The sequence below is a fragment of the Aedes albopictus genome, chromosome 2 (assembly GCF_035046485.1).
Source record: "Aedes albopictus strain Foshan chromosome 2, AalbF5, whole genome shotgun sequence".
NCBI classification, from domain to species: Eukaryota; Metazoa; Arthropoda; class Insecta; order Diptera; family Culicidae; genus Aedes; species Aedes albopictus.
The window spans coordinates 39,263,185-39,291,070 of record NC_085137.1 but is presented as its reverse complement, the minus strand read 5'-3'; the positions used below and the strand labels follow the sequence as shown (position 1 = coordinate 39,291,070).

Sequence of the window (27,886 nt, the reverse complement as noted above, 5' to 3'; positions counted from 1 at the left end):
TTAACTGTATTCAATGAAACAGAAAAATGTACTAGCATTAATGCAGCGCTATATTAAAGGTGTCTGTCTGCGTTTAATCCATAGTACGCTAGAGAATTTCCTATTTTTCGGCAAAGGAAATTTTGTGGATTTCTCTAAGCATGCACCTATGACACAACATATCAACGTAAAAAAAAATCATCTTTACAACAAAAGTTCTCAAAAAAAAAAAAAAAACTGCGACAGCGGTCAAATATCAATAAGCTAAATGGCAAGTATGGTTTCAAGAGGAAAGTCATCTTCTTCTTCTCCTTTTCTATGGCTCTACGTCTCCACTGGGAATTGGCCGGCCTCGCTTCAACTTAGTGTTCTTTGAGCACTTCCACAGTTAATGATTGAAGGGCTTTCTTTGCTTGCCATTGCATGAATTTGTACATTGTAAGGCAAGCACAATGATACACTATGCCCAGGAAGCCGAGAAAATTTTTCTGACCGGAACGGGAATCGAACCCGCTGTCTTCAGATTGGCGATCCATAGCCTTAACCACTAGGCTAACTGGAAACCCAAAGGAAAGTAATAAAACATAGAGCAGTCCTAGCAAAGCCTCCGGAGTGCAGGAAAAATAACTGGATTATCTTTGCGAACCATCGTGCACGCGGGAGTATGTACGATGAAAACGTGGAAGCAATATTTCGACAAACATTTGAATGGTACAGGAGGCGATGCCACTGTAAGGCATGAATGCCAGCAGCTTGCAAATACGAATTTCCAGGCAATTTTTTTGGCAAGGATTTCCAGTGTGTTTTTGTTGAATCTGGTGACAGGTTTCGCTTCCGGAACGACTGTGAGTTCAACTCTTACCTGAGCTGTGGATTTTTTTCCCATTTTCACCAATTATTCATCCATTTGCACATATGCTATTTGGAAATCATGATTGACCACACGAATTGATACCGAAAAATTCCATTTAAAGTGAGACGAACATGTTTATTTTATTTCAATTAGTCAAATTTCAACTACACTGATGTTTACATATCTACACTATAGCCCACGCGCACTTGTTCCAACAACTTGTAAAACTGAAGTACAACCTTGATCCACTGATAACAGCCATTGTAACGCACATTCGAAACAAATTGTTTATTAAAAGCCACCCTTTCGCACCATATAGCCCATAACAACCGAGGAAATGCACACCAAAGTTCAACAGCATCAGAGCAAACAATACCGCCTTCACTCCCAACAGCTGCCCCACAATATCCGCGAGAACGCGCGAGCGCACCGGAACGAGATCAAGGTTCCTAAAGGGTTCACCCGGCACAAAAGGGCCCCTCCGGAGTTGCAAAATATATGCCGCAGCACATGAATATCGCACACCGAGCAAATAAAACAAACGAATCAACAACTGCCGTTCAATGCATAAAATGTATAATAAGTGTAGATATTTACACACGGCAAAGACAGCTCCGAGTAGTGTTATAATAGTATAACACACGAGCGGCGCGCGCGATTTTCGGCTTTGTACCGCAAACAAAAGTGAATCACAGACCACCAAATGCCGCCACCGCCGCCGCGCAGCAGCCCATTCAATGGACCCCAGTCAGCGTTTGTGGATCTTGTTTTTCTCACAAACACCGCACCCCTCGCAGGGAGGACCGCCCCACTGAGAAGCTGCTATTGCGGCAACCACCAACCAATTCGTCGTGGGTAATCTGAAGTAGGTAGGTATCGCCGAAGAAGAAGTGTCAAAGAGTAGAGTGGGTGCAGAAAACAGCCGTCGCCGCCGAACCGTGAGATCGATAAGTTTAGCCGTCGCGCCGTCGAAAAGTGAGCGACTTCGCATCTCTCTGACTCGAAGGGAGAGGAAAATTGTCGCGCGATTTTTCCAACCCTTGCGCTTGTGGCCAGGTGGAGGGTGAGTTGAGAGAATTTGGATGCGAGAGAGATCTCGACTCTCGGCGGGATTTGTTTGAGAGCTCGGTGAGATCGTGCGTTGCTTTGATCGGTCCAAACGGAAATTGGGGTTGAATTGAAATGTGGAAGTGTGTGGATGGTCTCTCACGCGCGTGGTTTTTACCGGCTTTTCGAGAGCAGAGCAGCGCGCGGAGACTTCGTCGGGAGAGAAGAGACAAACCTTGCATTCAGCGCAGCTAGAAGAGTGTGGGCACCCCACGACGTTTTGGACCTGCACTGATGCAGCCACCCCAGAATGGAAGGAAAGTGGATTTCGAAGTTTTAAGTAGTATAAAAGCGGCAAGTTAGTACAAATCAGCATCCAGTTCATTGTCTGGGATCGATGCGAACAATTATAAGTGGGATCGCAATGAAGTTGTTTGTGAGTAGCGAATTCTTAGAGTTGTGTGTAGTTCTAGTTCTGAAGCGGATGTTCTTGTGCCAAGTGATTGTGACCAAAAAAGGGACATTGGGTGGAATTTATGAGGGAATGGACGAAAATGGACATTGTCGAAAAAGAGTGACACAAGAATGTGCTTCATGTGTGTTCCGGGAAGTGGTTGGAAGTGCTAATTGATGTTCTGTGTTCTTCTCGTTTCCTGCAGATATGCCTGTCAGCGCTTTTGTTGGTTTCAGCTAACGCTGAATCAGATCAAAAGAAATCTGCTGCTAATGCAGTGCCATTGGAGAAGAAGTTGGACAAACGTGGTTTGTTGAATCTGGGCTACGGGTACGGAATCAACGGTCTGGATGTGGGATACATCGGTGGACATGGTCATTTGGGAGGAGCCTACCATGCTGCTCCTGTAGCAGCAGGAGGAGCCTATCATGGATACGGCCACGGACACAGTTTCCTACTGGGAGGACACACCGATGTGACCAAAACCGTTACCCTGGTTAAGGGAGTTCCAGTGCCATATACTGTGGAGAAGCATGTGCCTTACACCGTTGAGAAGCACGTCCCATACCCAGTGAAAGTACCAATCCCACAGCCATACGAAGTTATCAAGCACGTTCCAGTGCACTACAAGGAATACGTGAAGGTCCCAGTCCATGTGCCAGCTCCGTACCCAGTCGAAAAGAAGGTCCCATACCCAGTGCACGTTCCAGTTGATCGTCCGTACCCCGTCAAGGTGCTGGTACCTCAACCTTACACCGTCGAGAAACACGTCCCAGTCCCGGTCAAGGTTCCAGTTCCCCAGCCGTACGAAGTGACCAAGCATGTCCCAGTGCCCGTGAAGGTTGAAGTGCCAGTGCCAGTGCCGTACACCGTCGAGCGGAAGGTCCCAGTGGAAGTTAAGGTTCCGGTTGACCGTCCCTACCCAGTCCATGTCCCTGCCCCATACCCAGTGCCAGTGGAGAAGCCCGTTCCATACACCGTGGAGAAGCCTGTCCCAGTCCCGGTGCAGGTCCCAGTTGACCGTCCTTACCCAGTCCCGGTTGAAAAACCAGTCCCCTACCCAGTTAAGGTCCCGGTTCCGCAGCCCTACTACGTCGAGAAGCACGTGAGTATTTGAACCTGGTTTTATTTCAATTGATTAAAGTGAATCCACTTGGGTTTAAAAAGGGATTTGTGTTTAGGGTCACTGTGTCATTAGCGATCCTACAAATAATATAAATTTGGGATCTCGCGCTACCGAATTTATCTTATTTGCAAACAAGTGATTACGGAACCGATTGATTTTGTTCTTTTTTATCAAGCTCACTTCTAATTAAAATACAAAATTAAGAAACACTTATACAAGGATGAAATTGGAAGCATCCTACTGAAAAGATGAAACGTTCAATCATGAAAGTTTGATAAATTTTGTTTAGAATTCTTTTCACATTTGATACAAAAAATATGCAAACATTTTATTTTACCAAAATTAAATTTAAACCTACGGTTTTTTGGTTCATGAAAATATCAAAGTTTCATTCGGATGGATTCTTTCAGATTCTGGACAAAAAAAATTTTGAATTCATAAACTTTGAGAAAATGAAACTGGTGCCATCATAAATTCGAAGTTGATAGCTTTTTTATGGAGAGAGCGAAAAATAATGGCTGCCAAGCTTGTTGATTACGACTGAGCAGCTGAAACCGTGTAGTCTAGTGACCGTCAGCTCATTTACTTTTATCTGTTGATTTTCATCTCGTTTTTACTTGCCTCTTCTTTACATTTCCAGCAGCTATACTTTCAACACGCACTGCGAACTCACCCTCTAGTAAACGAAACGTATTTTGTATAGTTTTAGGGAAAGATCATAAAATGATTTTTTTTTTCGGGAGAGAAGCTGGTTCAATCGTGGAAACTTGGCGAGTAGTAGATGAAGGTTGCAACTATAGCATTTCGTTTACGAATTACACTAGTTTACAGCATTTTTGAACTCGGTTAGCTTACCCTGAGTTCGAAAACGTGAAGGAAAACAATTACAGTTGAGCGGAAAATTACGAAATCGATTTTTGTTCTATTTCTAAGCAAAGAATTTTAGATTGTTTTTGTTTTATTAAAAAATATAACTTTTCATATATTAAAAAAAAAATGCTGAAATTTGAGGAGATCGTTCGTATTACCAATATCTCGATTTTCATCAATCTGACGCAAAAAATGTGTTCAGATAGTCGAAAGATATTACAATCAGCGTTTTAGTTGTGCAAAAAGATTGCAAATCGGTTAACTGCAACACAAGATAATTAAATTTTAGTAAATTCCATCTTTTTAAAAACTGTGGAGCTCGATTTTCAGGAAGATCTCAAAAACTGTTCTACCTAAAACTTTTTGAAGCACGGTCTTGAAATTAGCACATAGTTATGCATCAAGAATTTTGGGCGTTGATACACTGAGGATACTGCAACTCCGAAAATCATACGAATCAACTATGATTTTTTGCCACAAGAATTTCTTGCGAAAATCATAGTTACGAACTATGATTTTGGATTCAAAGCGCCAACTATTATTGTCATACTGTTACTGTATAAATTTCATAACACTCACGTATGAAAACCATACCGATAACGTATAAAAATTGAAACTATGTCTTATGATTATCATACATATTTTTATGAAATATTTTGCACAAATAAAAAAAAGTCGCAACCTGGAATCGAACAAGGAACGTAAAGGTTGGTGAGTGCGTGCTTTACTTATTCGCCCATCGACGCTTTGGAAGTTGAAGTGGTTAGAAGCCAATAAAAGGTTTTGTTGTTTTTTAGCATTGGTGTTTCATAACACATGTTATGATTTTCATACGAAGCTTCTTATGAGATTTTTCATACGATAAGTCTTATGGATTTCGCTTTTCAATGTATGAAAAGCATACGTGAAATGACGAAAAAAATAAAAATAACTTATTCATAAGATGTAAACTATGAAAAACATACGAACAGTATCCTCAGTGTAGAAAATCCCGACTTTCGATTTTTTTTAAATATTTGGATGTTTATTATAACCTTCAATCAAAACTGTATAAATTATAGAAATGCGCACTTGAAATTTGCGCCAACTATCAGCGAATTGCATTGATCAAATTTTTAAATGAGAGTGACAATTAAACTCTTCTTCTACTTACATTTTTCTCCCATTGCGGACTGTTTCCTGAGTCATTTATATTCGTTTCCAATAATTTCCCAATAGGACCAGTGGTATAATACAAACTTTTTTCCCGAAAATATTGTCCATATCATTAATCCATCTAAAGTATTTTTAGTAGATATAGTGTATTGGTGTTTCGAGAAAAAAAATGTAAAAGGACATTCTAATAAAAATTTTCGAACAAACTTTTTATCTGCTCACTGTTAAAAGACACATATATTTTTATTTGTGAACAAATACAGGATTTTGTGGTTGTCAGTTTTAAATTTTAATTTCACGTTTAAGAAAAATCCTATGGGTATGGTAAAAACCTTCATTTTTTTTATCAAAGACAGCTAGACGCTATCTTTCAAATTGTATGAGTTATATGATTTTTTTTGATTTTGTTTTTTTTTAATTGCCCATAACTTGTGAATGCCAAGACCTAGCAACATGCATTGTTCAGATCAAATATGCATTATTACTCTCTCTTCAAATGTTTCGAATCGTCGAAAAAAATCGAACAAAAGAAATATTCTATTTTATTCTATTCTAGTGCTTGCACAGCCAGTATTGAAAAGGATCCTGGAAATATCAATTTTTTTCTGATATTTTCTTCTCATTATTAATACTTGCAGCATATCAACGATGACATGATACAAATATTAAAGCGGCCAGGCCCACTGTGCAGACTAATGGGTTTGAAGATAATTCAAAAACTTACGGCAATTAGATTATCCACGTATGAATAACATAATTGATGCAATTTACTGAATATGACAAAAGAAGAAACGGGGACAACCGTACCAACCGTTTCATTTTCAGGGGGATTGGGTATGTACGTATGATCGATCGTTGGGAGTGGCGTAGCTAAGAAGATTAATGCACAATCCATGATTGTATGATTTCCAGGGATGGGACAATGACATTTACATCGTATGCCCTGGCCCTAATGCCTAAGGCTTAAGCGCCTATACTCGCTCTCTGAAACGAAAAAGAAACTAACGCTACTAATCTCTCCCATTCGCACGGTCAAGTTTGATGAGGAAAATGTAATACTAACTACAACAAAAAATCAGAAAAATCTCACCCAATTTGAACCGCATTCTTCATTTACGAAAACCTGCATTCATCCATCAGTGAGTCACCCAGTTTCTGCTTTCATGGATAAACGTGTGGATACAGCATATGAAAATTAAAAAAAAAATCGAACAAAAGAGATATTGTGAAAACACCGTCTTTTAGGGACCGCCCTTAGTTAAAACGTAAAGTTGACATACTCCGTTCAAATCAAGAGCTAGATAAAATGTGTATTCGGTTAAGTTGTTTGAAATAACATTGCCTACAACTTTGCTGAAGAAATGGTTAGCATATGGCATCAAATCAAACAGTTTTTTTTCAGAATTGAGCTAAGACGTGGACCACTCATCTACAAGTTTTGGGAAAATATGCAGTCTAAAATTAACGATAACAGAGATAGGCAGGCTTTACGTATGAGAGATAGGAAGTTTTTCCCTGCTATAACGTAGATTCGGACCATTGCGCAATGCAGTGTTCAGACATGAGTATCTGTTTTAACGAGATGTTTAACCCTAAGCGTTTTTTTTCGAGACCCAAGGCTTTCTCTGCCGAAGGAATAACCCACACTTTTTTGTGATTTTTTTGGGAATGGGATTCGATTACAGGTCTTCGTCGTGAAAGGCAACCACATTTTTTGAAATTTTATTATAAAATGGTTTTGTTTAAACTGAAAAACATTTTCCAATTGAAAAAAATCAGGAGATACCTTGATCCTTTCTCTAATTGTGTACGAAAACCGATTTTGAATATATTGCTTCGTTATTTAATAAAAAAAAATCAAAAACCAAAAAGTGAGGAAATGCTTCCAGTTTCGCCTTAAGACTAAAATGCTACATGATTGATTTCGAATGTATTGATTTTTTTTTTGAAATTTCATCCCATTCTCATACTGGCGAGAAATGTGCATACTCTGGGCTCCTCCAATGGACTTTTCTCCAATGCCTCTGTCGAATGTTACTGATATGCGATTATGGGCAGTTTGGCTGTCAGCACGGAAAACTGAATCGAAGTGTTCGTCTGTATCATCTGTTTCATAAAAACAGTAATGTTCCGGTTTCATCACCCCCCTTTTTAAAAATGTTTTTCCACATTGTAGAAAATCTTTACGTGTTTTCGATTTTTTTTAATGCCACAAAGCTCCATTTTTAAGAAGAGGAAAGAGATTTACCCTCAAGTGTATCAGAATATTTATTGAAAAATTAAGGTTTACCGCGCGGCGGGGGCAACAAAGTTGCAACATTTCTGTGATTAGAGCCCAATTAGGATGCCAATTCGAGAAAATCCATATAAGGAAAAGAATGTTGATTGAGTTCCGCATTCGCGGTTCCGGTTCTCCCAGTGCAAGTATCACTGTGATGTCACCAGAAAAAAATCGGCATTTCTTAGTCAGCATGATTACTTCTTCAAAAAATGTTTTTGCGCATAATTACAGGGTGCGGCAGGAAAAAATGCGAAAAGTTCAAGGCACTATTACACGCTAAATATAGGATATATATGTGTATTTTTTCATGACAGTGTATCAGTCAATGTCTATATTCTAGCTCTGAAAAATAAAAATGAACATATTTGATGTTTAACATGTGATAATGTAAGCCTAATAAGCGGATATCAATAAACTGCGCGCCCAATGGTCATTAAACAAAATGACTATAACAGTAACAAAATTAGCTCAAATTCGATGAACAACCAGACCACACTGATCCAGATCCATGTAGTTTCACATACCAGATGAAATAAGTACATATATTTGATGATATTGTAGAGAAAATCAAAAATTTTGTTTTATCAGATGCGAAATTTAGCGACCTGTGCGATTTTTTGCGGTTTGAAAATTCTGGTTGTCTTCATCTTCAGGCGCCGCCCTGTAAAGGTTAGTGACCAAAATGGGAAATTTTTTAATTAACTTTTCAGAAAACTAGCCTATTATAGATCATGGAACGTTGAAACATAGATTGGTTAATGTCAAATGGACGAAAATGAGGTTTGAAGTTGAAAAACACTTTCGCATTTTTTCCTGCCGCATACTGTATCAATCTGGTTATTGCCTTATTGATTTGTCTGAGTACAACGATTGTCCTTCTCTTTGCTGAAAACCACTTATTTCGTTTGGCAATCCGGACAATGCACAGAACTTGACAAGAACTTCGTACAGAAGCTTCGAAAAGACTCATTGTTAGACTCCTAAGGAGCCTAAGCGCGTCTTTTTAGCAGAGTCAACAGCATCACTGAGCCGATATTGATCAGCCAAATTAGCTTGTTGATTCACCATTATTCTTCTGTTCTGCTCCTCTATTGTCGTATTTTTCTTGAGATCTTTTATGAATCTTTTGCAAACCTGTATATGATCATTATTATCATTATACTTTGACTTCTATGGCAATTTATGAATGCCATTCTTGGAGGAATTCCGTCAGTATTCTTGGTGACTTTGCTACTATTCCCTCGGCGGATTTCCGGTTAAACTTCCGTTAGCCTTATGGTTGAGACTTGGAATCACCTACCCGACGACGGCTTACTAGATCCCAGATTCAACTGAATATCCAATACAATACCGGGATTTTTTTCAGGAATTTGTTTTTCCATGTTTTTTTTTTAGAAATTCTTTCCTCTAGGAATATCACTAGATTTTTTTTCTAGAAAACCTTCCATGCTTAAGAAATTTTGCCATGAATGATTTCAGAAATTTCTCCGGAGATTCTTTCAGAAAACCATTCAGGTTTTTTTTTCTAGAAAATCAAGAGTTTTGAATTCTCACATAAATTTCTCCACAAAATCTTCCAATATTCTGACAAAAATATTTATCAGGGATGCCTTAACATAATTCACTAGTGATTCGTTAGGAAATATCTCCCAAGTTCCTTTTAGAAATTCTTCCACGGATTCCATTAAAAATTCCTCCGGAGATTCCTCCATCAAATTTTCCTAAGAATTTATATTGAAAATCTTCCATAGATCCCTTCTAAAATAACTCTATTGATACGAAGTCCATCCCAAGCAGCACACAAGTCACAAAGGAGTGTCGACAGCGCAGGTTTTTGGTTGTACAGGAGGCACATTCATGTTTTCTAACTCAAAGGCAGAATAACTTGAAAATTACTCGTATCCAACCAAAAACCTGCGCTGTCGACACTTCTTTGTGACTAGTGTGCTGCTTGGGATAAAATGCGTTACACAAAATTTGTCCATTTTCAATCCCCTCGTCCCCCATATGGCAAACCTTTTGTATGGGACCTCTGTAATTTGTGCATGGGTCATCACACTTTGCGGATCTTTTCTCCCTCCACAAAGCGTGACGTAATTTATAGACATTGCCTCTTCAGAAATATCTTCAGGAATTCCTTTATAAAGTATTCCAAGGATTCTTTCAGGAATCCATCCGTTCCATCAAAAATTCATTCAGGAGTTCTTCAACAATTCCTCCGAAGATTCCTGCAGACATTCATACAGAGATCCCTTTAGGAGTTCTTCATGTATTTTCTCGAAAATTCCTCCAGGATATCTTTCAAAGATACCTTTAGGAATGTCTCTAGGAATCTCCCCTAAAAACTTATAAGGAAATTCCATTGGAAATTTGTCATGAGATTTTTCTATTATACTTCAAGGAAGTTTAAGTGTTTCTCCAGACATTCTTCCAGAATTTCCTTTAAAAACTTTCATGGCTTCCTTCCGGTATATTTTCTAAAAATCCATGAGTTTTGACCAGGTATTCCTCCAGGAATTTCTCTAAATATTTCTCAGCAAATTTCTGAAGCAATTCCACCGAGGGTTGCTCAAGCAATTTCTCCAGGAATTTCTTCCAGGACACCTTGTCGGATTTCTTCGGGAAGATTAAGAATATTTTTATGAATGTCAGTACGGGATTTAATCAAAAAGTCTTTCATGGATTGTGTTTTTTTTCAGAAACTTATCTAGAGCTTTTTTTTAATTCTTCTGTGATTCTTCTGGAAATTCTTCCAAGAACACCTCCTGTAATCCCGTGGGAAATTTTGTCAGAGACTACTTAAGAAGTTTCTAGAAGATGTCTTTTTGCACTGCTCCTGCGGTCCCTTTAGAAATATCTCATGTGATTCCTTCAGGGATTCCTCCAGGATTTTTTTTTTGTTATTCCCTACACAAATTTTACAAAAGTACTTAATAAAATTCTGGAGAAATTTATAAGGATTCCTTGAAAAAAAAATCTAATGTTATTCTTGGGGATACTTCTGGAAATTCTTAGAATTTTTTTTATTTTTTTCTGAAGATTACTGAAAAAATTCTCCGAAGGAAATTCTTAAATTATTTTTGAAGGAGTTTCCTCAGGAATCTCTAGGGTAAACCCGGAGGTGCTCCTATCTATCTCATCTGGAGGAATTCCTCGAAGAATTTTGCGAGAAACTTTTGGGGAAATTCAAGGAAAAATTCCTGGAGGAGTTTCCGGAAAAGTCCATGAGGAGATTTCTAAAGGACATTCTTGAGGAATTTCTGAAGAAAACCCGGAAAAAATCCGAAGAAATGCTTGAAATAATTTCTTTATGAATCCGAGAAGAAACTGCAGACAAAAGTATTGGAGGAGATCTTGTATAAACCCCCAATAAATTCTGGAGAATGCTCTGCAGTTATTCCATGAAGATTTTCCAGAGATATTCATGGATCAACGCCATTAGTTAAATAAACTTTCTAGAGAAATGTCTGAGACCATCTCCGGAAGAATTCCAGGAAGAAACCTCTCGAAAAGCTCCAACAAAAATCTAAATTTTTTAAGGAATCGCTAGATAAATTCCGGGATGAATGCTTAGAGCATCCTCTGGAGAATAGCCTGCAAAAATCTCTATCGAAATTACTGAAAAATAAGTGGAAAAATCTTTGATGAAACTTCTAAAGAATTCGCTAGAGGAACTCCTCTATAATTTGTTAAAGAATTTCTGCATGAATTGAATATTTTGGAGGAATGACTTGGTAAAACCTAAAGAAACTCTGGGAGGCATATCGTGAAGAACATCTGGAGAAACTTCTATTGGAGTTCCTGTAAAAATCTAAAAAAAAAATGCTTAAAGGAAATTCCAAAAGAATTTCTGGGCGCATCTTTGGAGGAATTCTTGTTGAAATAATTAAAAGAGTTCCTGCAACAATGGCAGATTTTTTTGAGAAATTTCAGTAAGAATATTTACGCAATTCCTAGAGGTAGAATGAACTAGATAAGAAACCTCTCTAAGTTGAGCGGACCTGGTGTGATGGTTAGAACACTTGACTATCACGCCGAGGACCTGGGATCGAATCCTACTCCCGACAAACTCACAAAAATGTGAGTTCTTCCTTCAGAAAGGAAGTAAAACGTGGGTCCCGAGATGAACTAGCCTAGGGCTAAAAATCTCGTTAATACAGATAAAAAAAGGAAAAGAAGCCTCTCAGTTTATAACTAAAACTGTGTCACACTAGAAAGAGGATAGATGTTATATTCGTCAGGCTAGTAGTCTCACAAGTCAATTTGATATAACAGATAGTTATTCATTTATGGAAAGGGAAAGAATCCGGTCCGTACACCATGATGTCACCAGATGGAACTGGAATCTTTTTAGTTAGTGTCGTTCACTTCAATACATACTTGTTTACATATGTTTAGCAGCAGAAGTACTGCCTTATTTGGCCGCTCGAGCACAACGATTAGCTTACTTTCTTATGATCATATCCTAATTTCCACGGCAACCCGGAGACTTTGGAACGTAAACAATCGATGTTGATTGACTTCAGAATCAGTTTGAAGAGAAACATTATGAATCATCAAAAATGCTACAGATATGCAATAGAATACTAGGTTGAAAACCACCTAAAGTTGAAAAGCAAGAAACATGCAGACATAAAAAGAAGACAATCTACATTATTGTATACTTAAAGAAATGGTTTAATAGCTAACAGGCCCGGATTAAGGATTGTGGGGGCCCCTCAGAGGTACAAATGCGATGCTTTTGAACTGTACTTGAGCAAAAAGATAAAACAAAGTTAATGTTTAACAAGCAAAACGGTTTTTGTGGGGACCCCAAAATGTGGGGGCCCGGGGCTCTGCCCACCCCCCGCCCCCCCTTAGATCCGGCCCTGATAGCTAATAAGAATTATACTGAACATTGAAGAATGCTGTTTGCAAGTCGCAGATTCACCAATTCCAGATTTGAGCTGTTTCGATATAAGAGTAACAACTATGGGCGATCAATCGAGCTCTTCGTTTAACTGAATAGAAAAAAAAACTGAACTTATTGCTTTCGTTAAATTATTTTTTTTTATCTTTGTTATTGAGATTTTTAGCCCTAGGCTAGTTCATCTCGGGACCCACGTTTCCAAAGGAAGAACTCACATTTTGCGAGTTTGTCGGGAGTGCGATCACACACAGGTCCTCGGCGTGATAATCACGTGCTTTAACCATCACTTCATATCCGCTCCACTTCTCGTGAAATAAAAAAAAAACTTACTACAATTTCATGTGAATTTCTCCTGGAGCCACAGGGAAAAATTAACAGAAACTTGCTCGGTATATAATACTACATGTAGCTCGTTCACCCTCAAAACTGATCATCATTACTGTAGGCTGACTCCTCCTCTGGAGGCATTTACATGAGACATCATGCAGGAATTTATCCAAAATCTTCAAGAAGTTTACGAAGGAACTTTTCTAAAAGTTTTCCCAGAAAAAAACTAGAAAAGTTTGTTTTCACATTTTTAGGAAATCCTTGTGAAGTTCCCCAACAATTTAAATCGGTTGTCCCCTAAAAATGCAGAAGTTCGCGCAATTCCTGCATGATTTTTCAAAGAAACATTTAAACACCTGAAAAACTCTTCAAGTAAATCTTCCAGCATTTATTTTGGGATTTTTTCCTGGAGTTGTTTGTAAAATTTAATCATTTTATGGCTTTATCGGTCCTTTTCTACTTAGAGTGTAAGGGAGTAGAGCTATGACGCCAGTCTTGGTATGAACCACCCAAGAAACAATTATCCATTAAAGAAATGTTTCTCAAAGCAGTGTTATTAAACCGTAAGTTGTATTATATTTGGTTTAGTTTAAATCAAACCGTTGTTAAACTCTTGTTAGCCCAGCAATGGAGAATCTGTTCAACTACTACCGTTCTACAGGCATTGTGAAATTTATGTTTATTCAATGACCGTACCTCGGTTATGCAGCTGTTGTTCGACGTGCAATCCATTAATTGTTTACAAATATGTCAGGAACTTTTCTTCGACGTTTATTAAACAATGATATGTGATGCTTGTTTGTACAATCGTCTAATAGAGGTCGTAGACACTTGTCGTGCAACTAGCTGCTTAGGTCATAATAAAAAGCTTTCTACGGCAATTATGGAACCATTCCTATTTATAGGTTTGATTGAATTAATGCTACAAAAATGTTTCTTAAACGTTTGTTCATTATTTCTGGACCAATAAATTAGCAAAAATGTATTATGTTTGTTCATTTTTACATGTGTATTCAAATTGATACAATTTCATATGACATATAAAAATAGCAACGCATTTTAAATTACATTTTTATGGAACATCTCACAACAATGACAAGACTCGAACCTGGGACCTAATCCGTCACTGTCGTCTGCATCTGCGCTTCTCCAATCCGGATCACATGAATTGGAAGATTTGAAGCAATATTTAAATATTGAATCAAATACGTTACCGTTCATGCGTTGCTTAAACATCGCTTAAGTTTTTTAATCGACTAATTATCCAAATCAACATTGAAGCTGATCGATGTTTGATTAATCATTACCGCAACACTTACTCATTTTGTTAAACTTTTTAGGAAGCTTTGTTCATCTGCAGCGCTACAAAAGCTTAACAGTTCATTTGTATAGCTAACATACATGTTTTGTAAACATAGCGGATCTTCTAGCAATTGTTTCGTTTCGAACACCCAAACAAGTGAGTTGTACGTAGTTTGTGTTACTTTTATTATGTGTCGGAAAAAATCGCTCGAGGGAAATCATCCCGGTATTGAATGGATCCTGTTCCCGTTCGAGATTGATTCGATTTAAGGGTCAATACATGGTGAAGGATTGAATCGATGGGAGAACTCCTCGTTGATGCCAGTAATTGCAGCTGCTTCAGCTGCCGTTTTTAGTGAGGTTTTCAGGGCTCGCTGGTTTCGCTGCCCGGTTTAGTATATAAGGATAGCACAGATGTTTTCAAAGTGTAATATAATTATTTGTTGCTACAAGGCTCTTATTTTATATATCACAGGACATCTTTCTGTCCTGAGCAGCTGCGACTTATAATTAGCAACCATGTTTACAAATGATAACATGGCGAATAATGACAAATGAGGGTTACTATAACACTACTAATCAGCAGCTGAACAAAATATTTAAGCTACTATTGTTAAACTACGCTTCAGCTACTTATTCCACCGTTAATCATATGTGGAATAACGGCTTCTAATGTATTGGTAGCAGCTTGTTTTCAAGCATTATTACAACGCTATTAAGCATTGAACAGAAATACTTAAACTACTTTCTTTAAACTTCTGTTCGACTAGTTATTCAATTACCAGTTACATGTTGAACAAAAGTGTTGTTTTCACTGATTGAAATGTTTATTCGTCACTTTGATAAACACATAATCTTGTTCAACTATTGGCACTAATGTAGAACATTTGTTAAACTGGCATGCTTATTAATGGTTCTGAATTTCGACTTGGGCATCAACCAAGCCGATCTATTCCAGGTCGTACGGCAAAAGTTTCACGCACTTGATGTATTTGTTCAATACATGGCCTTCATGTCTAATTTCACCTTCTATAAATTTTCACACATGTTCGCAACCTAGCGAATCTAGCATTTCATTATCCACTTTGATCTCTACTCCCTTACATTCTGAGTAGAAAATGACCGATAAAGCCATAAAATGATTGAATTGATAATAAATAGGTCGATAAATCAGAATATATGTTGTTTGTAAAAGAAATTTGCTTCGGCTGATGACTATATATACTCCTCCCTCTTTATCCAGGTCCCCTACACCGTTGAGAAGCCCGTGCCCGTCCCAGTGAAGGTCCCCTTCGACCGCCCATACCCAGTGCACGTCGAGAAGCACATCCCAGTGGAGAAACCCGTCCCGGTCCCAGTGCCGGTGAAGGTCCCAGTGGCTGTCCCGGTTCACCACCACCACGAACCAGTTTACCACCATCACCACGAGCCACTGCAGCACCACTACGACACCAGCTACACGAGCTTCAGCGGCTACGGACACGATTACAGCTATCACCACTAAGTACCTTCTGCTAGATATTGTTACCTAAATTACGCAACACCACTATACTGTGTGGACGGAAAACCCACTGCCAGTTACAGTTATTCACCCGTCAACACCACATTCATCCGTAATCACCATCGATCGCCCGTCACCAAGGCGACGAAGCAAGATTATAAGCACTCAACACAACCACACACTTGCAAAAAGAAACAATGTCACCACTAATTTGTTAATAACTCCCCTTGATTGTAACTCTTCGAATTATGTGTGCGTTTCACAACTCAAATCTTCTTCCAGTTTTTATTTTACTCTGAATAGCTATTGACCGGGCTATCGATTCGATAGCCACCGCCGTCGCCGCCGCCTCGAGCAAGGTCGTCTTTCCTTTTGTTCAGGCGCGATTATCGATTCCCAATTCGGCCGGCATCCAAAACAAAAAAAAAAACAAGCCCGCATGCACCCGTTCAAGGCCACGAACCGCGAGGACGGGCGAAAAATATTGAAACCAAAAAGTACGACTCGTACGCATGCAAAAAACCAAGACAAAGCAGATTACGAAACCGAAAGTTACCAACCACCCGAACCCTGCCCTGCGGCGCCATTGTCGTGTGATACCGTTGGGCTGCGGGGCTGGGCGATACACATTTTGATCGATTCCTCTTTGGCAACTGCTTCTTCTCCTGATCGGAATCCCAAATCAGAAGCTGTTAAACAGTGCGCTGATCTACCGCAACCCCCGCAACCGAAACCGTGACGTTCTTTTGTTTGCCTAAGTTATTTTTAGTGTGTACAACTTACCGAAATGTGATTATTTTTTTTTAATGAATCAAAGTTCGTTGAAAGAAAAGGAACAGCAGAGGCAATATGATCGGATGAGGATGCGTAGGAGCGAAAGTACGTAAAAGGACGCTGCTCGAGTTTACCATTAATTGTGTATTTTTATGTAAATATAAGTCGAAAAATGGAAAATAAAGAAAAATTGTAAGTTTTATAGTTGACTTGTGTGGAAAGATTTATTCGTGCCAGCAGAATGCTAATTTGACAGTTCCCACGATTAGTGTCGTTCTTGGGATGACATTTATCGGCACATGACAGGTTGACCCCTCTGGTTCTCTGTGGGTTGGGTAGGTGTGTTCGATTCTCCACATTCAGTAGTGCATAAATCTTGCATAACAATCGAGGTAGGCCGCGCTACAACTTCCTCCCATCAGGCATCGCCGTGTGCCGCATCTTAGCAACCGTAGTTCACGTGTTTGTATGTTACCCGCTGTGTTTGTTGGTTACAACAACTTGTTCTCTGTTGGTGCTTTTGTTCTGATGGCGTTGTCTGAGAAAAACGATTCACACGCCCCTCGAGTCCCATCCATTATTGGTGCGGTGGCAAATATCCCGAGTGGCAAGCAATATTTAATAAATTTCTATTACTGGTAAGTACCAATTAAATCTCCTAAATATTTAGTAGGAAATGCGGTTGAATTCAATATGGTTTCATGCCATTGTGGTAATCGGATGAATGAAGAAACAGATTTCTGGCTTTACTCCCTTGTGAGAAGACCATTCCCCGCACAAAAATATGGCCATTTTGGAATCGATATTTTCCTATTTGAATGATATTTTGTTCATGCGCTGAATTTCGTGAATCAATTGCTTTTGTATCACCACATAATCATTTTTTCCTCACTTAACTTTTGAAGAGGACGTTTGAAAAATACATCAATTACTACCTTCAAAAATTGAAACTCGAAAATGGTATGTTCGATTGAAATAATGTCTTCGAAAATGTTTGAGGATATTTGAAGGGCTATTAGAAAAAAAATCACTGAGAGTAATATTTATATCGGATTTATGTAAGATGTCATATCATTTCAAATTTCCAAAAGCCTTTCTTCGATTTTTTTTTTACTATTTTTCTGTAGAAAGCTGACTTTCAGCCGCAAAATTTGTCAACTTCAAACTATTTTCTTTTTCATCAATTTTCAAAACAAGCAAACATGTTATTTGTTGCCACAGAACAGATCTGTATCTTCGAACAAATTTGAAGTTTCGAGGTGGAAGTCATGAAATTGTCACTTGGAGAACTAGATTGGAATGAATTTCCAGGGGAAAATAAAAAAACCCTCAGAGCGTGCTACGCTTTACTTCCACCACCAGGTTTGCTAGTGTTCAGCCATTAAACGAGCAGTGATTTTCGTGACGAAGATTCACCACCGTAATGTTGCCCTTCCCTAGCATTTACCACACTGAGGATACTGTTCGTATGTTTTTCATAGTTTACATCTTATGAATCAGTTATTTTTATTTTTTTCATCACTTCATAGTTCTCGTATGCTTTTCATACATTGAAAAGCGAAATCCATAAGACTTGTCGTATGAACAATCTCATAAGAAGCATCGTAAGAACATCATAAGATGTGTTATGAAACACCATTCCTAAGAAACAACAAAATCTTTTATTGGCTTCTATCCACTTCAACTTCCGAAGCGTCGATGGGCGAATGAGTAAAGCACGCAACCTTGACGTTCCTGGTTCGATTCCAGGTTGCGATTTTTTTTAAATGTGTGCAAAATCTATATATCTATATATATAAAAATGAGTTTGACTTCCCTTTGAGGCAACAAAAGTCACGAACGGCTGAACCGATCAGAATGAATCTTGCACGGTTCGGTTCGTATTCGTGATGACTGTGTTTATATGTACAAAAAGTTACGAAAATCAACTAGAAAAGTAAGAAAATTGATAACGTACTGATTATGTATGAGCTGGGAAGGAAATCAACACGATCAAAACTGAAACCAATCTAGAGTGCGGTGCTTTTTTGAGCCTAACAGTTGTCAAACCACCACAAGACGGCAAGACAAAGTTTGCCGGGACAGCTAGTATTTCATAAAAATATGTATGATAGTCATGAGACATAGTTTCAGTTTTTATACGTTTTCGGTATGATTTTCATACGTGAGTGTTATGAAATTTATACAGTAACAGTATAACAATAATAGTTGGCGCTTTGAATCCAAAATTATAGTTCGTAACTATGAATTTCGCAAGAAATTTTTGTTGCAAAAAATCATAGTTGATTCGTATGATTTTCGGAGTTGCAGTATCCTCAAGGCAGATTTGTTGGTTTGTCTGAAACATACTGGAAAAACTTGTAAATAGAAGGCATAAAATGTTGCTAATTGACAAAATGAGAGATGAAATTTGTGAAAAAATCGAATTCTGGTGGGATTTGAACCCTCGATTCCGTGTTCGCAAGACCGGCGCTTCAACCAACTAAGTCACATAACAAGTAACGATTCTGGGGAATAGAAAGCCAAACTGACTTCAAAGCCACCCTATGAACACTATTTTTTTCACAAATCCATCTTTCTTTCGAGTGTGTTGTGGATTGGTATCTAAGCCGAAAGAGAGATGAATTTGTAAAAATAGGTGTTCATGGTGTGGCTTCGGCGTCAGTTTGGCTTTCTATTCCTTAGCATTGTTACTTGCTCCGTGGCTTTGTTAGTTAAAGCGCCGGTCTAGTGAATACAAAGTCGTGGGTTTAAATCCCACCAGAAAGCGTTTTTTTTCACAAATTTCATCTCTCAATTTGTCAATTAGCAACATTTTGTGCCTTCTAATTACAAGTTTTCCAGCAAAAGCAAACATTTTTTGAGATTGTTTATATTAAAATAGGATCTACATGCAGGTTACAATGAGAAACAACGAATATGTTTTTCCCTACATCAATTCATACTTAAATTACAAAGAAATAAAAAAATAAAAAAATAAAGAAAAATGTTTGGCACCTTGCGAAATGTTATTCAAGATTGTTTTTGATGTTCTACAGTTTTTATCAATAAAGGATCAATTATTTCTCAGATATGTAAATTTTCAGACCATCTTGAATTAGATACATAAAAAGGTCCAATTTTTTTCATTATTTATGTTTTTTTTTAATTTGCTCTAACTTAGGTGTGGTTAAATGCACGTACGTGCAATAATCTATTTTTGATATAAAAACAAACCGAAAATTGTTCTTAATCTCATTTAAATTGAGAAATATCGAGTCAAAAAAGTCATTTTTTAGTGTTTTGGGCTGGAAATGCTCTGTAGAGAAAGAATAAATATCTGACGGAATACTCAGAGGCTTTGCTGGATTAATTTGTGAAAGCATCAGAAAGTTCCTCAAAAATGAAAGATTTCTTGGAATAAATCTGTGTTAAACATTTTGATGAAAGCTCAGGTAAGCAATTTAGAGAAATCTCTTTGACCATCCAAAACAGAATTGCTTGGACAATTGTTTGGAAAATCTTTGAAAAGGATAATTGAACTTCTTAGTTAATCTTGGAGAAATCTACAGTTGCGTCTGAAGAAATTTATGGACAAGTTCTGGGGAAAAAATCTTTTTTGGAAATTCCGGAAAATCTACCACATTGAAAGCTTATTTCAAAATTCGCTCACAACGTAGCTCTTGTGTTCTTTAGAGCTGTCAGTTTGATCTCAGTATCAAGTAGTTTATCCGGAAGTTTATTTTTATCAATTACAACTTTGGATATCTGCGCAGCGATTCCTTAAGGAATTTCTTTGAAAATCGGTTCTAAAATTAATATGAAACTTCCTTCGGGAATATGTTTGCCGTTTTTTTTTAAACCCTCTATGTACATTATTTGTGGATTGTTTTGACAATCCTTTTGGAAGCTGCCTCAGCTATTGTGTCGACAATTGAACTCGCAATTTCTTCGATAAACGTTTTCAAGATTTTTTTTAGGAAATTCGTTAGAAATTTCTTTAAAAAAATGTGTGGCAAAAAAAATCCAAATTCTTTTGTAAACTTTAATTTATGTAGCAAATGCTTCGGCAATGGCTTTGTGAACTTTTTTAGAAATTTCTTCTACGCAAATTTCTTTGGGAATCCCGTCTGAAAGTTCTTTTTGGGTTTTACAATTCGTTTGGAAAATCCTATGGTTATTACTTTGGGAATTTTATCAACATTTTTTTCTGGTAAAGATGTTGCCAATTCTCACTGAACTCGAAAGGGTATTTAAAGCCTGTATCCGCAATAATCGGGACACAGAAATACAGCTGTAACTCTGCAATAGATACATTAAAATTGTTCAAATTTGGCCTAATAACATCTTAAGATGTGTTCATTTCACCTACAAAATTTCATGTGAATCGGTGCAGTACTTTTTGTTCTAGCAAAGAAAGAGTCGAATGTGCGCCATTAAATTTTGTACAGCCCCTAGTTTTGATTGTCAGTGCTGTAACTTTTGAACTTGGCAAAGGAAATGGCTGAAATTTTGAACACAAATCTCTCAATCTTAATTTGTTGCATGGGCAAAATTTCAAAAAAAATCGATCCACTATAAAGAATTTTATAGTCGAAACATGTATTGGGACTGAACGTGAGTTTAGCCCCTCAGACAGCAATTAGTCAGCACTCTTTATTGTTTCGATTGTACTATCGAAAGTACTATACCAATAACCATCAAATTTTGCAGGCATTATGTACATGTAATCAACTACCTTCTGTGAAAATTTCATGAAAATTTGCAGAGAAATGTAAAAGTTATGAATAGGCAAACATCGCACATGGAAAACACGAAAATTTTCCACTAACACTCACCCCTATTAACACCAGTAGCTTTCAAACCAATTGATCAAAGTTGATGAAATTTTGCAAAAAAGTGTCTCTATAAACTGCTAACGAAATTTCATAATTATCATCACAAAACTATGAACTGTAGTGTAAAATAACCATCTGTTATGCGAATGAAAATTGGTCATGATTGTACAAAATGCTTAAAACCACGTCTGTTTGTTTTTCACCCATGCATGCATCGATTTTTATGAAATTTGGCACAAATAATGAACATACACCAAAGAGTTCTCAGTCAATTATTTGGCCAATTTTACCGATTCATTACAGAGTTACAGCCTTACTTCTGTGTCCCGATTATTGCGGATACATAGGCTTTAATTGGGCATTTCTTTTTGAAATCGATTTGGAAAATTTCATGTGAAAATAATACGAATTTCCTTTTGGCGGAGTTTCTTCGGCAAATTCTTTGGGAATCCTGTCAGCAATTTTAATTGGATTTGATCCAAAACTTCATATAAGTATGTTTGGGTTTTCTTGAGATTTATTTTAGGAAACTGTTTCGGCAATTCCTTTGGATGTTGTTCGATAACTCTTTTGGAAATTTCTCAGCGGTAACATTGGAAATTGATTTAGGTTATTATATTAAAAAATACCTTAAATACTGTTAGTGACGCCAGCCTTTTGAGCGTATTGCAAGCCACGGATTCTGAGTTCGATTCCCATTCCGGTCGGAAGAAAAATTTCTTCAAACGGAAAATTATTCATTGAACCACTGTATGTCTTATAGTCTTACAATCCGTTGTCTAGTGTAAGTTATATTCAGTCTGTGGTCTCTGGCTGAAGACGGTGTGCATGACGGTGTGAATTTCTTTGGAAGTTTCATCTGCAATCCGTTTGATAATTGAGCTGGTGATTACTTTTGTAATTCTTTCGACAGCTCTTTGCAAAACTGAATTTGTGAAAATTTCTTCAGTATTCTTTTAGTATTGGAAACTCCTTTAGAAAATCGTTACTTTGGAATTTCTATTACATACTACTTCCCGAGAAACAGGACTAGCTGAATAGCAGTTTCATAGGCCAAAGTTTGTTTAAGAGTGGTTTATTGCACTCTTGTACAGCAAAAATGTTTGTTGGGTTACTAATTGAAAAAAAAATACAATGGTTTTGCCGGAGAAATCTCAAAGGAATTACTTGAAGAATTCCCAAAAATCAAGGTGTTCTCATACAATTCATCAAAAATCAAAAAGTTCTCAAAAATTTGCCGGACTATTTCAGAAAACAGTTTCCAAATATAGACTGTTTCAGAAATTATAAATACACTAACGATTGACTGCCATTTCAGTTTGAGCACAATATCCATAAAAGTTTCTTCTAGCTCTTATAGTAAACATGCTAACGAAGCAAGTAATACCAACTTTGTTGATGTTTGTTGTAAAAGTTAAACAATAGGGCTCTGTAAACTAGATGAATAAAATTTGAAGTTGCACAAAGTGGTCAAACAATCTAGCATAATAGAAAAGGAAAAAATCTCACTAATAAAATATTCAATTTCCAAACACAATAAAAGTTACTTTATCGATAAGAAAAGATATTTATCGATTGGTAAGAGTATTTTTTACTGGAATATTTGATCAAGAACCTTCATTACGGGCCTTTTCGATGCAAAAATTTGTTTTTCAAATTTCTCAACAACAACAGTAGCAACAAACGTTAAACAAACGAATGTCTTTATTACTGCTAACTTTTTGTGGTATGAAAAGCTTTGCCATCTGATGGATCGAATGAGCCGAAAAAAAAAACAAATTTGTTTAAATTAAATGCGTTCAGGAAAGCTAAGAAACTGTGTGGTAGTTCTTATGTTCCGTAGAAAACCCTCAAAAATTAGAAACTTGATCTCCGAAAGAATGTTGTGGAAATGCCTTTATCGATTTTTCCCAAATTTTGATCAAGGCTTTCCTTAGACAATTTGTTGAGAAAGCGAATGTGATAAATAATGTTGAAATCTTGAAAAAACACCTGTGCAAATTCAAATTTGAAAAATTAAATTATTTGTTAGAACTCGACTGTTCTGCAAAATATCAAAACAATTGCAAGGATATATAAAAATATGGAGTACAATATACCATGCTCTGAAAGAAGTTGGTAAAAATCATTAGAACAGTTCATTGAATTTAATAAACAAAGTGTTTTATATTTTCTGAAACAGTCTATAGAGTGCTGATGTATAACACCAAGGAAGGCGAGAGGAGCTATAACATCACCGCGGGAGTACCTTTCAGGTCCATCCTTTGTCCGGTACAATTACCTATATGTAGAATTTTTGTGTGAATTTATTATATAAGCTAATTTTTCTTTAACTTCTGCGAGTCAGAATGTCGCCCTAATGACCTAGGGTATGTTGCAAGCATACCATAAATAAACTATGTAAGGTACAGTAAACGTGATAATTACATCAAGTTGAGTGGGAACACGGTGCTCCAGTTGCCGTTATTATAAAATAAAATATACCATCCAAACCTGAAACGCCATTCTATTTATTTATCTATCCTACACGTCTGGACAAATTTTTAAATTCATCGTTGGGTGAATTTTTGAGTTACACCCTTTTAAAGGGCCTAACCTCCAAAAAATCGAGTTTTCTATAGAACAACACCACATTTTATAATAGAATCATGAATTGAAGGCATCAGTAACAGAAATTATCATGAACAATATTGAAATTTGGTAGTACGCATCCATATGAATATCGGTGGAGTGCATTTTGTATCAAAATTTGTCATTACGTCAATATACGGTAGAATTCTAAGTTCTTAGGGCCTATAGAAAGCAAACATTACATTGGTGTAATAAATTCATTTAAAAGTATATTGTATTGTGATTCCATATGTCAATAGATGTTCATATTACTGTTAGTCATAGCGATAGTATTCACATGCATATCAGCACCAACATTTCAAAAGGACGTAACTGATCTTTAAAACAGTATCTTTTTCCATAGCTGTAGATCGTATCTCATCTTTCCCACGACACCAATAATCACTATCGGAAAGAATTGCATTTTCTCAGTCCAGTAGTGGTTGTACATTGCAACGGAGAGATAAAGGTTTGGTTTCGGCAAGTAGTTTCGCCATTTTGAAATGTTATAACCGATATATTAAGAGCGTACACACTCTAAGTATAAAGAAAATCTGCTTTAAAAACAGTAGTCAAATATGGGCAACCACAAAATAAACAAAAAGAAATATGTCGGTGCGCCAAACGGCTTAAGTTAAAAGTATAGAAAACCAAAACATAGAAAGGCCAAAAGACAAAAAGTCGAATCAGGCTTGCACATAAAATGCAGCACGAAAATTGTTGAAATATGTAGGTAAGACCTTTTGTCCCTACTAATTTTATTTTTTTCGACCTATTATACATAACAAGAAAAATTATCGCGCAAAGTTATGCAAAAATGTAAGTAGATATGCGCAGTTACATTTATATGTTTCGGTGTCTTCTGCGCGGTCAATCACTGACTATTTTCAGCATTTATTGTAGAAGACACGAACACGTTATGATGTACTAGCGACGATCTATTAGCGATTGAACATTTTTGTGCGATAATCTACGGTGAAACGCGCAATATTGTCTTCGATTTTTTTTTTTTTGCATTTCTACGTTTTGTCTTCTCAGCCTCAGCATTTCAAGAGCGCGTAACTGCTTTCCAAAACAACACCTTTTTTTCAACACTGTGGCGTGGCGCTTCTAGACAGAAAGAATGCTCCTCTTTCGATGGCTTACATTAGAGGGGTGACATGTAATCTACATCCATAGAAGAAGGAGCCGTAGCATCAACCTTCTGAAATGCTATAGCTGAAAAGATCGGGGGGAACGACACTAGTTTTGCCGAGCCGAAAACCCAAAAAAAAAAGTCGAAATAAGACGCAGAAACACGGTAAAACCCGAAAACTTTTGCGGGTTTTAGCGACTTTTTTCGGCTTGGGAAAACTAGTTTTTTTTTTAATTCTTTATATTTGTGAGTTTTATTATGCGGAAATTTAAAAATTTGGATTCTGGTGCGGTATTAACGCGCAGAGGGCTATCCCCGCGTAGAAGAAAACGTGCCCAGTATGCCTTGATTTACGTATATTGGAAAGTGACTGTCACTATTGAATCTGATACCAAAACATCTGTGTGTGAATTTTTGGTGTCGGTTTTTCAAGGAGACAAGCACATTTCGCCGCCAATGCCCTGGTGACCCATGCGGATGAACTCCCCCTAGTTAAATACGTAGTTCCCAAATTTGTGTAGATGATTCCCGAAAAGATCATGCCGGATAACGTGTTAGATACGGGCTTCATTTATTTCTCTACTTGTTCGACGGATTATGGCTTCTTTTAGCATGAATGCACATTCGAAAATGCAGACAAGGCAACACGACTGCAGGGGTACGATCAGAGATTCATGACAGAATTACCTGACCTGAGTTTTATTTACAATAGATTAAGTAAGAGACACCCTCCTCCTATCAATCTTCTCTCCTAAATCAATATACGCATAATGTAAACCCGCGACCCAAACACCAATTTTCCAACCTCATGACCGTGTACTCCCAATAGCTCCCAATATGTGACAAACTCGGCATTTCTCATGAGCTTCCAAGTTGTGTTGAAAATCAATCCATGCAGATTTGATTCTGTCAAAACGCAAAACAACACCCATTGTGCATAGCTACCTATGATCGTTGTCCAGGAAAATATCCCTACGGACGGGTTTGAATTTTCCAGGAATCTAAATTTTTCTTGCAACGCGTAATAACTTAATGCTGATTCTTCACACGGGAAAACTAGTGTCGCTCCCCCTGGAAATGATAAATCGTACAAATCTTGAGCAACATTTGAAAAGGGCATACAAGCATTGGTAAACAATTATTACACACGTCGCTCCTGAGCCCCCATCAACTTATTCACACAAACTAAGACCGTTTTCAGATAGAGGAAACATCGATCTTTCGGATAACGGTGTGGGCGGGCTGCTGTTAGGCCCTCGAAGCGATTCAAAAAAAAGTCGCAAAACCTGTTGGGCCCTTTTCAAATGTTGCTCCAGAAATGAAATAAAAAAAACAAAAGACAATAGGTCGAAGAAAAATTAAATTAGTAGGGACAAAAGGTCTTACCTACATATTCTAAAAGAAGAAATAATTTTCTCCCAGAATATTATGTTTGAATATTTGTTGCCTGTTCCGACTTTTTGTCTTTTGGCCTTTCGATATTTTAAATTTCTAGTCTTATAACTTAAGATATATGACACACAGACATATTTCTTTTTGTTTAATTTGTGGTTGCCCATATTAAATATTTTTGACAATTTTTGACTATTGTTTTTAAGGCAGATTTGCTGTATAGAGAGCGTACGCTCTTAATATATCGGTGCTAACATTTCGAAATGGCGAAACTGCTTGCCGAAACCAAACCTTTATCTCTCCGATGCAATGTACAACCACTACTGGACAGAGGAAATGCAATTCTTTCCGATAGTAATTGTTGATGTCCTGGGAAAGATAAGAATCGATCTACAAATATGGTAGAAGATATTGTGTTGAAGATCAGTTACGTCCTTTTGAAATGTTGGGGCTGAGCATGTGAATACTATCGCCAATATTGTTCATGATAATTTCTGTTATTGCAATAATTGCAATATATTGATGCCTTTAATTCATGATTCTGTTTTATGAAATGTGGTGTTATTCTATAGAAATGTTTTAAAAGGGCGTAACTCAAAAATTCGCTCAACAATGATTTTAAAAATTTGTCCAGAGGTGTAGGATAGATAAATAAAGAGAATGGCGTTTCAGGTTTAGATGGTATATTTTATTTTACAATAACGGTAAATGGAGCACCGTGGAAATAATATCTCTTGTCTTTCTTGGGCATAAAAGCATTCAGTAATATACTGATAAGAGTGTCAGGTTGCATACTTTACAAAACGAAAAAAGTCAACCTCTCAAATCTATATTTTTCACAGCCACTCACTCGGGAATCTGCCACCGTCTCCACCCAGCAAATAGCACATGTAACAACCGTTGTAAGCTCCAATTGTTCGAAAGCGGGCATGCGCTGGTCGATATGGGATTGTTGTCGGTTGCATCGTTGAACAAATCATCGGCATCAGCATCTTTATATTATTTGCGTCTCTCCATCTGCTGTGCTTGCGGATAAAGCAAGACCGGTGGCTGCAACCAACCCACCATCAACTCCAGCAGCAGCAGCAGCAGCATCAGCAGCATGGGAAGATGTTACCTAAAGGTCAAAACGTGCGCTGGCTGAAAACGCCCAAGAACGAGAACCAATCGTTTATTAAAGCGATCCATCGCAACAACCAACGATGGTGAGTCAGTCGTTTACATTCCGAATGGACCCGCACCCAAATTGCCATGAGGTCTCAGAATCTCGGTGGCTGTGGTGGCACCTGTGTGCAGCTTCTTCAATTGAAGCATTCTTCTCTGCTGAGGGTGGTCTAATTGAGGCATAAACGAG

At 37.4% G+C, this 27,886-nt stretch overlaps 2 protein-coding genes across 2 annotated transcripts in view; one reads left to right on the top strand and one right to left on the bottom strand.

The window, feature by feature from the left end:
- Positions 1-27,886, bottom strand: part of LOC109421171 (angiotensin-converting enzyme) — a 484,598-nt gene that overhangs the window by 105,971 nt on the left and 350,741 nt on the right. The window lies entirely within an intron of this gene.
- Positions 1,971-16,787, top strand: LOC109421253 (MAGE-like protein 2). Its single transcript, XM_029854512.2, has 3 exons — positions 1,971-2,315; positions 2,539-3,438; positions 15,547-16,787. The coding sequence occupies exons 1-3, from the start codon at positions 2,277-2,279 to the stop codon at positions 15,805-15,807; spliced, it is 1,200 nt and encodes a 399-aa protein (XP_029710372.2). The 5' UTR covers positions 1,971-2,276; the 3' UTR covers positions 15,808-16,787.

Excerpts from the sequence above, each read along its gene's own strand:
- LOC109421253 (XM_029854512.2), top strand. The coding sequence starts at position 2,277 with ATGCGAACAATTATAAGTGGGATCGCAATGAAGTTGTTT. Across the intron at positions 2,316-2,538 it reads GGATCGCAATGAAGTTGTTT|ATATGCCTGTCAGCGCTTTT; the intron begins GTGAGTAGCGAA and ends CGTTTCCTGCAG. Across the intron at positions 3,439-15,546 it reads CCTACTACGTCGAGAAGCAC|GTCCCCTACACCGTTGAGAA; the intron begins GTGAGTATTTGA and ends CTCTTTATCCAG.